General features: G+C 39.0%; 1 protein-coding gene across 1 annotated transcript in view; it reads left to right on the top strand.

Annotated features, from left to right (window-relative positions):
- Positions 1–14,575, top strand: part of PCOLCE2 (procollagen C-endopeptidase enhancer 2) — an 83,442-nt gene that overhangs the window by 63,715 nt on the left and 5,152 nt on the right. Inside the window, exons 5-6 of the mRNA XM_020970971.2 lie at positions 949–1,085; positions 6,643–6,797. Coding sequence (XP_020826630.1) covers positions 949–1,085; positions 6,643–6,797 — 292 coding nt within the window. The remainder of the gene's footprint in view (positions 1–948; positions 1,086–6,642; positions 6,798–14,575) is intronic.

Below are 14,575 nucleotides of genomic sequence, written 5' to 3' on the forward strand. Positions count from 1 at the left end.
CAAAAGATAGTCCCTGTCCTTAAGAAACTCACAGTCTAATGGGGGGGGAATATGCAATTATGTACAAACAAGATATATCCATGAAAAATTAAAGATAAACTCATAGAGAAGATATAAGCTTAAGGAGAATGACTTCTTGCACAAAATGGGATTTTAGGTGAGACTAGAAGGAAGCCAGGTAAGCCAAGAGAATATGGAGAGGACAGAGAGGCAAGTATGGCGGACCTCCAGTGAAAATGTCTCAACAAAGAGGCCAGTGTACCAAGATCACAGAACACTTGGGAGTTTGGGTGGAGGGGAAGTAGAAAGGGTAAAAAGACTCAAAAGGTAGAAAGGAGCCAGGGTCTGAAAATAAATTTTAATTCTGGGCTCCCAACCAAAAAAAAATTTTAAACAGTCTCTCTGATTTGTTGATTGCAAAATAAACATATAGCCAATGTCAAGGAAAGGACACCATTTATATCCTCTTTGCCCCCTCATGCTCACCATGCAAGGAAATGACCTTGGACAACAAGTTTATGTGTATGACATTCCTTCAGGGGAAAATGAAGGTGAGATAGACTTTCATTTGTTCACTAGCATTACATCATTCAATGCTTTTACCACACTGTGAACTAAATAAGACACATGAGCCTAATGCCACACTGAGAAGGCAATGAACACCTGTAGTTTGTGTTAACTACAGTTAGAGTGACTTTCTGGAATGATTAAAAATTTAAGAGATTGAATATAGTAAAGTTGTTAACCAAATCAAAGAGTTCATGAAATCTATGCAAGCTGAAGGGAAAAAGATCTAAAGAGGAAGAAAAGGAATTTCAAAAAACATTGTATTTCAGAGGAGTCTCGTGTTAAGTCTAGAGGTGGGGAGAGGGGAAGACACAAATTTATGGGAAGTATACAGCATCCTTTAAATCTGTTAACTTCTCTAATGCTGTGCTTTATCTGCAGGTAATAGAAGTCAAGTTTGAGAAGTTTGATGTGGAACAAGATAACTACTGCAGATATGACTATGTAGCTATATTCAATGGGGGAGAAATCAATGATGCTAAAAGAATTGGAAAATATTGTGGAGATAGACCACCTGCGTAAGTCTTTTTTGTTTAATTTACCGGCTTCTACGTGACCTGAAACTCATTTCTTTTTAGATTGTCCAAATGTATTTCAATTTTCATAAGCCGTTGTTTAAAATTTATTTTGATTTATCTACAGTCACTTCCATAAGCTTTTGAGTTTTAAAATTTTCTCCCACTCTCTCCCCACCTCCCTCCCCAAGACAGCTCACCATAAGCTGTTTTTTTAATATATGTAATAGATGGCTCAGTGAGTAGAGCAGCAGACCTAGAATCAGGAAGACCTGAGTTCAAATCCCGCCCCAGACACTAGCTGGGTGACCCCAGGCAAGCCATTTAACCTCTGTTTGCCTTAATCTCCTGAAGAAGGAAATGACAACCCAAGAAAACCCCATGGAAAACCCCATGGTCACAAAAAGTAAGACACAACTAAACAACAGCAACAATGACCCTAACCCAAGCTATGCTGCAGAAACTTTTAAAAAATAAGAATTCTAAAAGAATTCTAAGTAGAACAATTTAAATTACAATATTACAGTATTTGAAAAACTGGTATAACGGGCAACCAACCACCCTCAGAGTATGCTTCCCCATCATGGGGTCTCCTTGTCATATTAGTACATATATTAAAATGTGCATATATATGTGTATGTATGTACATGTATGCATACACACATATCTGTATTGCTATCAGTATATACATATATATATTAGTGCACATGCCCACACATATCAGTAATGTATACATGTCTGACTCAGGTCATCTCCCCTTCCTTTACGGCAGCTTCCCACTACCCCCCAGAAAGGGTGCTTTGAACATAACAGAAACGGAAAGACGGTCTCCAAACTGCAGAGCCTCCACATTTCTTATCTTTTCAGAAAGTGTTGTTGTTGTTGTTTGTGGGCTTGTTAGTTTTTTGTTGGCGGGGCAGGGAGCCTTCTAAATGTCAGAGACAATTAAATTGGCTGTGCGCTGATCCTCTCCTGCCGTTAAGACAATTCAGAGCCTAATCCCATTGAAGAGTTTTTCGGCCCAAAGTTTCACACAGTTGTGCTAAACCTATAGGCCCAACCCTGAGTTTTATGACTTTTAAATGCATCATTGCAATCAGATTGAGCCTAGGGAAATGCTGGCCAGTAGATAATCTTTATTGAGTTTGCTTCACTGTAAAGATCAGAATCCTTTAGAATGAGCATACTAGTTGATTCTCTATGAACGGCACTACTGAAGGACTTGAAGATACTAGAAAATAGGGGGTGACTCTAAGGAGGTTAGGTTTTTACTCTGAAATCTTGTTTACAGATCTAATTTGCCATGAAAGTCTTCCCGTTATCAATAATTCAAAGGTAAATCAGCCTTGGTTAGATGAACATCTGTGAGCCATTATAAAGGGGGTTCTTGTACCAGGGAAGGGATGGACCTGGTGGCTTCTAAAGGCCTTTCTAAAGCTGAATCTAGAATTTTCCATGTCCTTTTATGGGGTAAGTTTAAATTCTGAGCCCTCAATTTAATAATAATAATAGTTTGCATTTACATGGCACTTTAAGGTTTGCAAAGTACATTATATCTGTCATCTCATTTTATACTCGCTACAATCCTATGAGGTAGGTGCCAGTAAGATCTCCACTTTATAGATGAGGAAATTAAACCGAAGAGAGGTTAAGAGATTTGCTCAGGCTGCCACAGTTGGTGAGTGTTCAAGGAAGGGTTCCAATGTGGACCTTCCTGAGCCCAAGCCAGCTGCTTCTATTTAAACAATAAATAGGCAGCAAAGTGGCACAGTGGTCAGGAAGACCCGAGTTCAAATCCAACCCCAGATACTTGATATCTGTGTGACCCTGGGCCTGTGTGCCTCAGTTTCCCCATCTGTTCAATAGGGATGACAGCATAATAACCAGAATGATATCATTTTGTCTCTTGGGCTTTCCTACAGAGCTGAGTATTTTTCTTCAATTCTCCCTCCACCCAGACTAGACCTCAGAGTCGTGGAGGTTCAAACCAGAGGCATTTTTCTCCACTGACTATTTCCTGCTCAATAGCAGGCTTCCACAATAGCAAAGGGCCAGCAATGAGGAAAGTTCACTTGGGTGCTTTCCTCACTGGTAATGTATCAGTAGACGTAGCCTTCACTCAGGCCAACGTCAACTGCTATCTGCCTATCTTGTGGGAGCCAATTGTCATGGGCACTGCAACACTGGGAGGTGAAACAATGACCTCCTGGCCCACCACCCCAATTTGTCAGGAAAAAAAAGCCCACGTCAAAGTCACACCTTCTTTCTTCTCAACTACCTGACGATAATCTGCAGGTAGAATCCTTGATCCCCATGAAATACATGCCACTCTGACTAAATCCCCTTTAATCCCAAGACTTAGCAAATAGCAAGGGGGGAAAAAAGTCTTCCTTGCAGTGATAATTACAATATTCCAGGAGAAGTTTTAGCTTCAGCATATCGCCTCTAAAATTATAGTACCAAGGATGAAGCCTGGCCTAAAAAGAGGGCAATGAGGAATCATAGTAATTATATCATCATGCCTGGGATGCTGGCTTAGAAAGGGCTCAAGGTTTCCATTGCTGTGCATAACACATCTTTTCAGCTGCTCTCCTCTCATTTAAACAAAGGAGCTCTATTTAGAATTTTAGGGCAGGACTCTAGTTAGGTGTGTGAGGATCAAATGATATAATATATGTAAGAGCATACTGTAACGGTAAAGTACCATGGAGTGATTATTATTACCACCCCACACATAATAACAAAAGCAGAGCGCTGTCACTCTAGCTCCCACACTGCTTTCATAGCTTAAATTTTCAAAAAAGAATCGACATCACAATTTTGTTTCTTTTTTAAAATGTTTTTGGGCATCACAGTTTGTTGTTGCTGCTATTCAGTCATTTCAGTCTTGTCTGACTCTCCATGACCCCATTTGGAGTTTTCTTGACAAAGATACTGAAGTGGTTGGCCACTTCCTTGTCCAGTTCATTTCACAGATGAGGAAACTGAGGCAAACAGGGTGAAGTGACTTGCCCAGGGTCACACAGCTAGTAAGTATCAGAGGCTAGATTTGAACTCAGGAAGATGAGTCTTCCTGACTGCAGGTCCAGAGCTCTATGCACTCTGGCGCCACCTAGCTGCTCATCATCATAATTATAGCTAACATTTCTATGGCACTTAAAACTGGCAAAGCTCTTTCTATAGATTATCTCATTTGGTCCTCACAACAACCCTGGGAGGCAGTGCTATTATCATCCCCATTTTATATATGAGGAAACTGAAGTTGAGAGAATCCACACCTCTGGAGTGAGGGCTTGCCACCTCCTTTTCAGGGCTGCTCATCTACCTTTGTTGTCTACCTGATTCATGCAACCCTCACCTGTGGTTCCAAGAAGCTGTAGCATGTGCAATGGCTGCACCCTAGTAAAACTGTCTCAGCAGATGGACTAAACCAGGTTGAGGGTAACTGACAGGCCTCAAACACATCAATGAATTAGGGGGATGTCTACCCCAACCAAGACTTCTCCCTGTGGAATGGGTGGATGAGAACAATTTGTTCCAACGGCCATGAAGCTAAGGAGTGCTTAGAGTTTGATCAGGCATCAAAGATGCCGAGGTCATCCGCTACACCCTTATCATCAGCAGTCATCCTGACTTTTGTCCCAAAACTGGGCTTTGATGACTCGGAAAGAGAGAGTGAAGCTGACAATTTTGTGCAACTCTGCCTCACTTAAATCCAATTCATGAGCAAGTCAAGACATCATTCCATGATGTGATGTCATTGATCCTCTTCGAAAACAAAAAACAAACAGCAAAAGACTCTATCCACTGTACTTAGCTGCCTCTTTTTTTGTATTTTATTTCTCCATGATGACGTTTATAAACAGAACTTCATACATAGGTATGTACATATACACATACAATATACCATTCCAGTATGTTTGTCAAGAAAATCCCAAACAGGATCATGAAGAGTCAGTCACAACTAGAATGACTCAACAACAAAAAGTATGTATGTCCATGCATATATTAAAATATACATTTATAAACATTTGCTTATTTTTTTTTACATGTTCCACCCCTTTGCTCAGAAGGAATGCTATTTAGTTCAGAGAAGGCAGCACTTTGGCAAATCACTTCGAGACTGGGAGGACATCAAAACAACCCGTAGTCTAAACATTCCATCTCTCAAGTCTTGTTTGTACACGATTCATTTACTCTGTAAGTCCTTCAACTTCAATCTAGTCATCCCCTGCCAACTCATCTAAATTCTAAATTAGTAGAACCTAAATTAATAAGGTTTTTCAATATTTGTGCTTATATATTTATCCAACTTATCTGAATATTTCAAGCAACAAGCTGTTTGATTTACATGATGCCAAACAGCTGTTTTGATGTGCATTTTTTTTCACTGAGTTAATGGAGGAAATATCCATTCCATTCAATGAACATTTGTTACGTACTCACTATGTACCAGGCACTATGCTAAGCACTCAGGGGGCTTACCATCTAATGAGAGAAGATAACACACAAAAGGAAGATGAGAAGCAGAGTAGGGGGCACACGGAGGTATTCAGCATGGGGACATGATGTTCCACGGAGTCCAAACCAAAGATTGCTGCTTATGGAAAATAGAGAGTTACCTCCATTGTGCTGACTTCAGGCTGCCATTTTGAATATTTTGGCCAATGGCTCTAGTCAATTCAGAGGAACAACAATGATGTTGATGGCGATGGCGATTATAATGATAATAATTGCATTTATATGTCATGTTAAAGAAATCTACAATCATATTATCTCATATAAAATGTCTGGTTAGTTCAATTAAGTGACTCATTTGAGTGTTTTTCACTGAATTGACCATATTTAGACTTTCTTTGGGGACCATATGGAGATACTAACTGAATAAACCAGCCACTCTGATGTGATGTGGATTCACTGTTTATAGTTACAATGAGAAAGATCTTATACCCACTTCTCATTTAAATATCTCTTATTGTTGTTGTTATTATATGGTCATTTCAGTCATGTCCAACTCTTCGTAACCCCATTTGGGGTTTTCTTGGCAAAGATACTAGAGTGGTTTGCCATTTCCTTCTCCAGCTCATTTTACAGATGAAGAAATTGAGGCAAACAGGGTTAAGTGACTTGTCCAGGGTCACACAGCTAGTAAATATATGAGGCCAGATTTTAACTCACATCTTCTAACTCCCAGCCTAGCACTCTATCTCTCATATTAGGTAACTAACTAACAATCTACCAGGACAGCTTTATAAGAAGATATATAATATAAATTTATAAGGCTACAAATTATTGAACAGCTGCTTATCTGCACTGAGAGAAAATTGGGAATTAAAGCCAGTCAGAGGCCCCAGGTTAGGATTAAGTTACTTTTGACTGCATGTATCTGGTAATGATTAGAAGTCTGTCATTTTAAATGATGATATGACATAAGATACCTTTTAAAAATTTCATGCAACTCATTAACCTCTAATGAGGGTTTTGTTTCATTCTGCTTCCTGCACAAACACTACCTAAACCTGAGTTTTCTATAACAGAATGCTTCTTTTTCATCTTCCAGGCCCATTGTATCTGAGCGAAATGAGCTTCTCATTCAATTCTTATCGGACTTGAGTTTAACTGCTGATGGTTTCATTGGCCACTACAAATTCAGACCAAAAAAATTACCTACAACCACAGTCCCTCCTGTTACAACAACATCTCCTGTGCCCACAAGTAAGTTTTCTGTATGGGATTATGGGATTTCATAGGGCAGTAGAAATTCTCCTGGGGTTACAAAAAAGTTTAAGGAAAAGAATATTCTTACTCAGAGGAACAATTTCTGTCACTTGAAAATTTTAAAACCATAGGAGCAGAGTACTTAATACATGGTAAATTTATTCAACACCTACTATGTGCCAGGCATATAGCAGCTAGGTGGCTACTGGGCCTGGAATCAGGAAGACCTGCGTTCAAATCTTGCCTCAGCCATTCAGTAGCTGGGCAACCCTGGACGAGTCATTTAACCTATTTGCCTTCATCTATTGGAGAAGGAAATGGCACACCACTTCTAGCATCTTCACCAAGAAAACCCCATGGACAGTATTGGCGTGCTACGGTCCACAGGGTCATGAAGAGTTGGACACAACTGAAGAACTGAGCAGCAACAAAGACAATGTGCCAGGTACTATACTAAGCATTAGGGATACAAAAAGAGGCAAAAAACCATCCCTGCCCTCAAGGAGCTTACAATCCAATGGGGGAGACAACAAACAAATATATATAAATAAGGTATACACAGGCTAAGAAGGAAGTGATTAAAAAGGGGAAGGCATTAGATTTAAAAAGGGTTGGGAAAGGCTTTCTGAAGAAGATGGGATTTTAGTTGGGACTAAAAGGAAGCCAGGGAGGACAGTAGATGGAACAAAAGAGGGAGAACACTCCAGGCATAGGGGGACAGCTAGTGAAAATGCCCAGAGCTGAGAAATGGAATGTCTTGTTCATGTAATAGCCCAGAAGGACAGTGTCCCTGGACTGAAGAGTAAGTGCCAGGGAGCAAGGTATAAGAAGACTGAAAATGTAGGAGGGGGCTAGTTTATGAAGAGCTTTGAATGACAACCAGAGTGTTTTGTTTTTGCTCCTGGAGGTGACAGGGAGCCACTGAAGGTTATGGGGGGGAAGGGTATGTGACATGGTCTGACCTGCACTTTAGGAAAATCACTTTGGTGGCTGAATGGAGGGTGGATTGGAGTAGGGAGAGACTTGAGGCAGGCAGACCCACCAGTAGCTATCACAATGGTTCAGGTATGGGATGATGAGGGCCTGCATCAGAGCGATGGCAGCATCAGAGGAAAAAAGGCGGCATATTTGAGAAATATTGCCAAATGTGAAATCAACAGGCCTTAATCAATATTTATGGATAAGTAGCATGAACAACCATATAGAAGAATAAATTAATCCATTTCTTTAAGGTAAGATGCTAATGAGAATAGGAAGACTTTGTGATGATACTCTGTCTATAGATTTTATTCAAAAATGTTACCTGAGAAAATCACAACCATTATTTGCTTCCACTCAAATCATTCTCCAATGCTTCATCAAAGTATGGAAGTGACCCTGGGTTTTTGCAGTGAAGGACAACATCTGCTAGGTTCTTTCTGGAAAGGCTTTGGATCTAGAACCTGAGTATCTGTCATACCAACCTGTCAGCTCACAGAGCTTCATCACCAGGAGGATGGTATTTTCAGTCTCAGCTGCTTGTTACTGTCGTTCAGTCATTTCAGTCATACTGACTCTTCATGACCAGATTTGGGGTTTTCTTGGCAAAGATACTGGAGTGTTTTGCCATTTCCTCCTCCAACTCATTTTATAGATGAAGAAACTGAGGCAAACAGTGTGAAGTAACTTGTCCAAAGTCACACAGCTAGTAAGTATCTGAGGCTGGATTTGAACTCAGATCTTCCTGAGTCTAAGCCTGGCACTCTATCCACTGCATCACCTAGCTGCCCCTCAGCTGCTTAAAGACCATTTGCTAAGGCTTAGAGGCATTACAGTCTGCATCAGGGGAGGGAACATTTATCCTGTGAAAGTCACACATCCTTGAAGTGTGGATGCATTATCTCCTGGCAGCACTGATGCATTTATAGTCACAGCTGCAGCTGAAAGCTCCTTTACACACACACACACACACACACACACACACACACACACCCATATAACTATTTCTAGAGCCCATTCATGCAGAATTCCTACATGTGGACCCAGCTTCTAGCAAATCTATTCAGTATTATTAGTTCATTATAGGCCTAAATAGTTTTCCTCAATTCATTATAAATTTGATTGTTTTTTAGACACGGAGTTCTGATATTTGGGGCTGTGTTGCTAGCTCAAGAGACCTTGACCTTTTTGTGTATCCCTATGGCTGTCTAGTGAAGCCTATGGACTCATTTTCAGAATAGTCTTTTTAAATGCATAAAGTAAAATACATAGGAATAAAAAAGAAATCAATTATATTGAAATAGTTATTGAATTTTTTAAAAAAAGTTCATGCACCCCAGGCTTAGAACCCCTGCTCTAGGGCATTGATTCCTAATTCTTTGGGAAGTTGCAATATCTTATGATTCTTAGCTTATTTTGGGAGCCTTATTCAAAAAACAGTACATGACATTTAAAAAATTAAGATGAATTAATTAGCTAAGAGATACCTATTATAATTACTGGCAATGCTATGCTATAGGCATAGTGAGTTTTTCTTCCTCTGGAAATCACTTTGTTAGGGCAAAAGCCCACTTCTTGATCATCTGCCCTATCCCCTTTTCTTGTTACTACAAAAAGACCTCACTAGAATTAAAAAGGATTATTGCTACAATTTTGATAAGACAACCTAAGTAAATGATTCATTCATGCCATAAGAATTACTAGAAGATTTATATTTGTTCCCTACCTTCAGCTATCAGGGAGGTACCAAGAATGGCCATGGCACTCAGATACCCAGGAAGATGGAGGATATAGACCCAATATACTTTTGGCCACCTTCCCATGGGGCAATCAGTGTCCTGGGAGACATACAGAAAAATGCATGTACCTGGCAGGGAAGCCTTCAAACAATGCAGCCCATTTCCTGTTTTCGTGACCTGGAGGCTCACATGGGTCAATCACTCTCGGAGCACCAACAAATGTGTTGAAAGGCTCCTCAACAGAGTCCTGTCTAACAACCTGGACCACTGCCAAGAACTCTTCCTGTTCCTTCAATCTCCCCACTAGGTAACCCATGCTCATATTAGCATCATAATTCCACCCAGGGCCACACTTTCCCTAGCCATGGTGCTGACCAAGTTATGTACTATTCACTTTATTGCTCACCTGGCCATGTTTCAGACATCCCTGTATCCCATTAGAACTGTCAGATCTTTTTTTTTTATAGGATATTTCACTTTAATATAGTCCTCATTGTTAGGAAATTTGTCATTACATAACTTAATTCAACACAAATGCAAACATTTGTGCATAAAAGAGAGCCAAAAAGCATATGTCCAGTGTAATAATGCTTTTTTTTGTTTTTGTAAAAAACAATTAATTTATTTTTAGTCTTCAACATTCACTTCCATAAAATTCTGAGTTCCAAATTTTCTCCCCATCTCTCCCCTCCCCCAAGATGGCACACATTCTGAATACACCTTCCCCCAATCTGTCCTCCCTTCTATCACCCCCCTTTTCCCCTTCCCCTTCTATTTTTCTGTAGGACAGGATAGATTTCTATACCCCATTGCCTATATATCTTATTCCCAGTTGCATGTAAAAACAATTCTTAACATTTGTTTTTAAAACTTTAAATTCCAAATTCTCTCTTTTCCTCACTCCCCACCCACCCTCATTGAGAAGGCAAGCATAGAATTGGAAGATCTTAAAAGTCATCTAGTCTAACCTCTTTATTTTACTAACGAGGTTAACTGAAGCACAGAAAAGGTAAGGATATCTTCAGTGAAATACTACTAGTTATTCACCTAGTTGAGACAACAAAAGTCTACTGATTCCCATTCTAGACATCCCTATATCACATTAGAATTAGAACTCTTTCTACCATACCTTTTCCGCTACCTTGCCTTGGCCTTCCTGTCAGTGACATTCAGCAAATCTTCTAAATATGGTAAAAAAAAAATCTTCCAAAAAGATCCGGGCAAAAAGGACTCATAGATGAGCAAGTTAGCTTTGAAAGTTACATGTTGAATTTATTATTATATACTTTAAAAAAAAAGGCAAGCCTTACATAGTAGGGATTCACAGTTTCATGTACAATTCTCTCTTATGGAAATTCCCATTTTATTTGGTGTTTATCAAATTGAAAATAGAAAAATTCAAACTGAAAAAAGAGATATAAGCATCCTTTTCATATCTTCCACTCTAGACTCCTTTCTTTACAAAGCTTTGGGAATTATTATACTTCAGTAGGAATGTGTCTAGGAACTTCTAGTAGTAATGGGAGTTTGTTGGGGATGGGAGCTTGATTCTGATTAGACTGGTATGTGTATGGATCTCAAAGGATAGCATATTCATGAAAATAACAGCATCTTTATTAAACACATTATATTGGAGAAGACTTATGAATAAGGCTATCTTTAGTACAAAGATATTCCTGTTTTCACATACATAAAACAAGTTCAGCCAATAATGATGGAGGCAACTAACAAAATGTCCTTCATATTAGATAGTACCACTTTTCAGAAAACCAACCCAGCTTGCTAAAACAGTCAATATAACATCATATATGCTACCACTCACTTCAGGTAAGTAGGCCTTAAATTTTTCTTTTCACAATAAAGTTAAACCAAATCAACAGATAGCTATTGAATCCCTGCTACATGTACTGAGTACTCAGATAGAAGCTATGGAGGAATATAATGATGTACAAGATGTGGTTTTGGCCTTCAAAGAAACAAGACATAAGAAACACATGCAATCTGGAATAAAAAAAGATTTTAAATAACAGTTAATAACAAACAATAAAAGAGCTGTTAAAAACAACACGTGATTAATAACCAAATGAATGGTGGAGAAGATAGCTGGGGAGGGAGCCCAGGAGGAGAGGGCTGACTTCAAACTGAATTTCAGGTGAGTTTTGAAGAATGAAGATTTAGGTGAGTGCTCTATAGCTCATAAATTCATGGTACTGCTGGGGTACTTGAGGAGTCAAGGGACTTTCCAAGGGCTTAGGCAGTAGTTCAGAGGCAAGTCTCAAACTTAGGTCTTCCTTACTTCAAGGCCAACCCTCTACTATATGATCCTGCCGCCGTAGCAGCTAGGTGGTGAAGTGGCTCTGGGTCTGCAGTCAGGAAGACTTGAGTTCAAGTCCATCCTCAGACATGCACAGGCAGTGTGAGCACAGGCAATTTACCTAACCTCTCTTCGTTTCCTCAACTGTAAAGTGAGGATAACAATAGCACTTGCCTTACAGGGTTGCTGTAAGGATCAAATGAAAATGATATTTGTAAAGTGCCTGGTACTTGGTGGTCATTTAATAAGTGCTTGTTTCTTTCCTTTCACAAGTCTTTAAAACTGTTTCTTTAAGCTAAGGAAATTGTCAGGATTCCAGGGTTTAAATGAATACCTCAACCTCTTTACAGAGACCTTTGGAATCTGTATTTACCATCTCTTTTTATCCTGAAAGATCCTAGCCCAGTTTAACAAGAATAGAAGATTTCCTGCTCCACAGTATAAAATGCTAGGTCTGCTTATAAAGCCTTGTTCACTAATCCTTAAATAACTATGCTTTAGTTAAGGTGGATTAAATATTTCAGTTTAAATGAGTACATCTACTACACTGTGGGGACACGTGCTTTGCATTCAGATGGTGACTATATTCACAAGGATCCCTAAGCCTTTCCAAAGCTGCCTCTGTATATCCAGCATGTACCGAAACAGCAGGATCTTTCTGCAGCAGGAGCCAGTCTGAGAGTAAGGCACAGCTGTGATTTCTGGCCACAGACACTGGACATGCCCTTTCTCTTAGAGAAAGTATCATTAGTTATATAATTTCCAAAGAACACAGACAGGTCCTTGGTGGATAAAGTCTTTTCTAATAGCCATTCATGTAGGGTAAGAATTGGTCAGGCATTCTGGAAAGCAATCTGGAACTATACCCCCAAAGTGACTAAAATATGTGTATCCTTTGACCCAGAAACACCACTACTAGGCCTATTCCCCAAAGAGATCAAAGAAAGAAAAGTACCTATATGAACAAAAAAGATTTAAAGTTGCTCTTTTTGAGCTGGCAAAGAATTAACAATGAAGATTGTGCCTATCAATTTGGGGATGACTGAACAAATTATGTCATTTGAATGTAATGTAATGTTATTGAGCCTTAAAAAATGATGAAAAGGATAGTAGGAAGTAGAGAAGATGATTAAAGTGAACTGAACCAAGGTAACATTTGGTTCTATAACAGCAATATTAGATACTATAAAAACAACATTGTAAAAATATTTTTGAAAGATATAAGAACTTTGAACAACATAATGATCAACCATGGTGATTCCAAAGGACTTAAGATGATTTACAAAATGATGCCTACCTCCTGAACAGAGAAGTATTGGCCTAAATATGCAAAATGAGAAACAAAGTTTTAGATAGGCCAACATGGAGAATTTGTTTTCCTTGACTATGCATACTTCTTACAAAGGTTTTGCTTTTTTTCCCCCCCTCAGTTGGGAGAGGGGTGGGTAAGAAAAAAAAGTACTTGATGATGGAAAAACTTCAATTAAAAATGAAAAACAAACAAAAATAAAGACATTCATGCAGCTAAACTGGAATTTTTTTTCACTATGGAAAGATTAGGTAATGAGTTCATGCTGACAGAATCAGAACTTCTAATTCCTAAAAGCTTCAATGTCCCCATAGTGGTTTTTGTAAGTTTTCAAAATCCCACGGCAAGTGCCTGAAAGCAATGCCAGAGGAGTTCTGACAGCTCCTAGGGTTGGGGTTGACGATCCCAAAGATCACGTATAGCGCTAAATCTTATCAAACTGAGAAAGAAAGACCTCAAATGTGGGTCTGAAGATATCCCACACCCTCCACACTGTGACACGTAGGGAACTGCTGCCAAATTAATTGTTGAACATTTTTATGGTGATGATGATTACACATCCGTATTTTGTTTTCTTGTTTTAAAAATGTATTTAATGACTACTTCTCATGTTTCCTCACAGCTTGACATCACAGTTTTACTACAGACAATGAAATAAATATGTTTACCTTGCTTTATACAAGACACAAGCTAGGGAAATAGACCTGCATTTGATTAGCATGGGGAACTCTCAGGAGACAGCACTCCCTTTAACAATATGCATGTCAGTATCTTCCCTACAATTCATATTCTTAGAGAACTCCCTAGAGCACCAAAAAGTTAAGTGACTTCCCCAGCATCATTCAGGTATCCTGTACACCTTTTTACCTTTCACAAGAGATGTATGTATAAAAACTTGTTGGTAAATCAAATTTAGTGAATTGTTATTACAACAATCATGGCCAAGTGAATCCTGCATTAAAGGCATTAGAGGAAAGCTCTGGGCTACAAATAAGAAGATATGAGTTCTGGTCCAGCTGCTCAACTTACTAGCTATTTGGCCTTAGGCAAGTCAACCTTTTGGAGCCTCATTTTCCTCATCTGTAAAATGAGAAAGAGAATAATCTCTGTTGGTCCACCACTAAAACATCATGCAAATGTGAAGCATTTCTCTTATTTAAGTCTTCAACTACTCTTGATATTGATGCCTTTAATTAACCTGCCTACTATTACATTCAGAAGTTGTAACTCTAAGATCAGATTTTTATATACTTGGCTTTCTAAATACTTGGTCCATCTTTATAATGAGTTCTCTTTAAAGTTATTTTAGGAAAGCATTGGTTGAAGTAATTAAGAAAACAAAGAGAGTCCTTTGGATCATGTTTGATCGTAAAAATTGCAAGTAGCCTATCAGGTTGCCTCAGGGAAGCTGGAGTAGCTGTTCATAAATGAAAGC

This window comes from Phascolarctos cinereus, unplaced genomic scaffold (assembly GCF_003287225.1).
Source record: "Phascolarctos cinereus isolate Bilbo 61053 unplaced genomic scaffold, phaCin_HiC Scaffold_7;HRSCAF=346, whole genome shotgun sequence".
NCBI lineage: Eukaryota > Metazoa > Chordata > Mammalia > Diprotodontia > Phascolarctidae > Phascolarctos > Phascolarctos cinereus.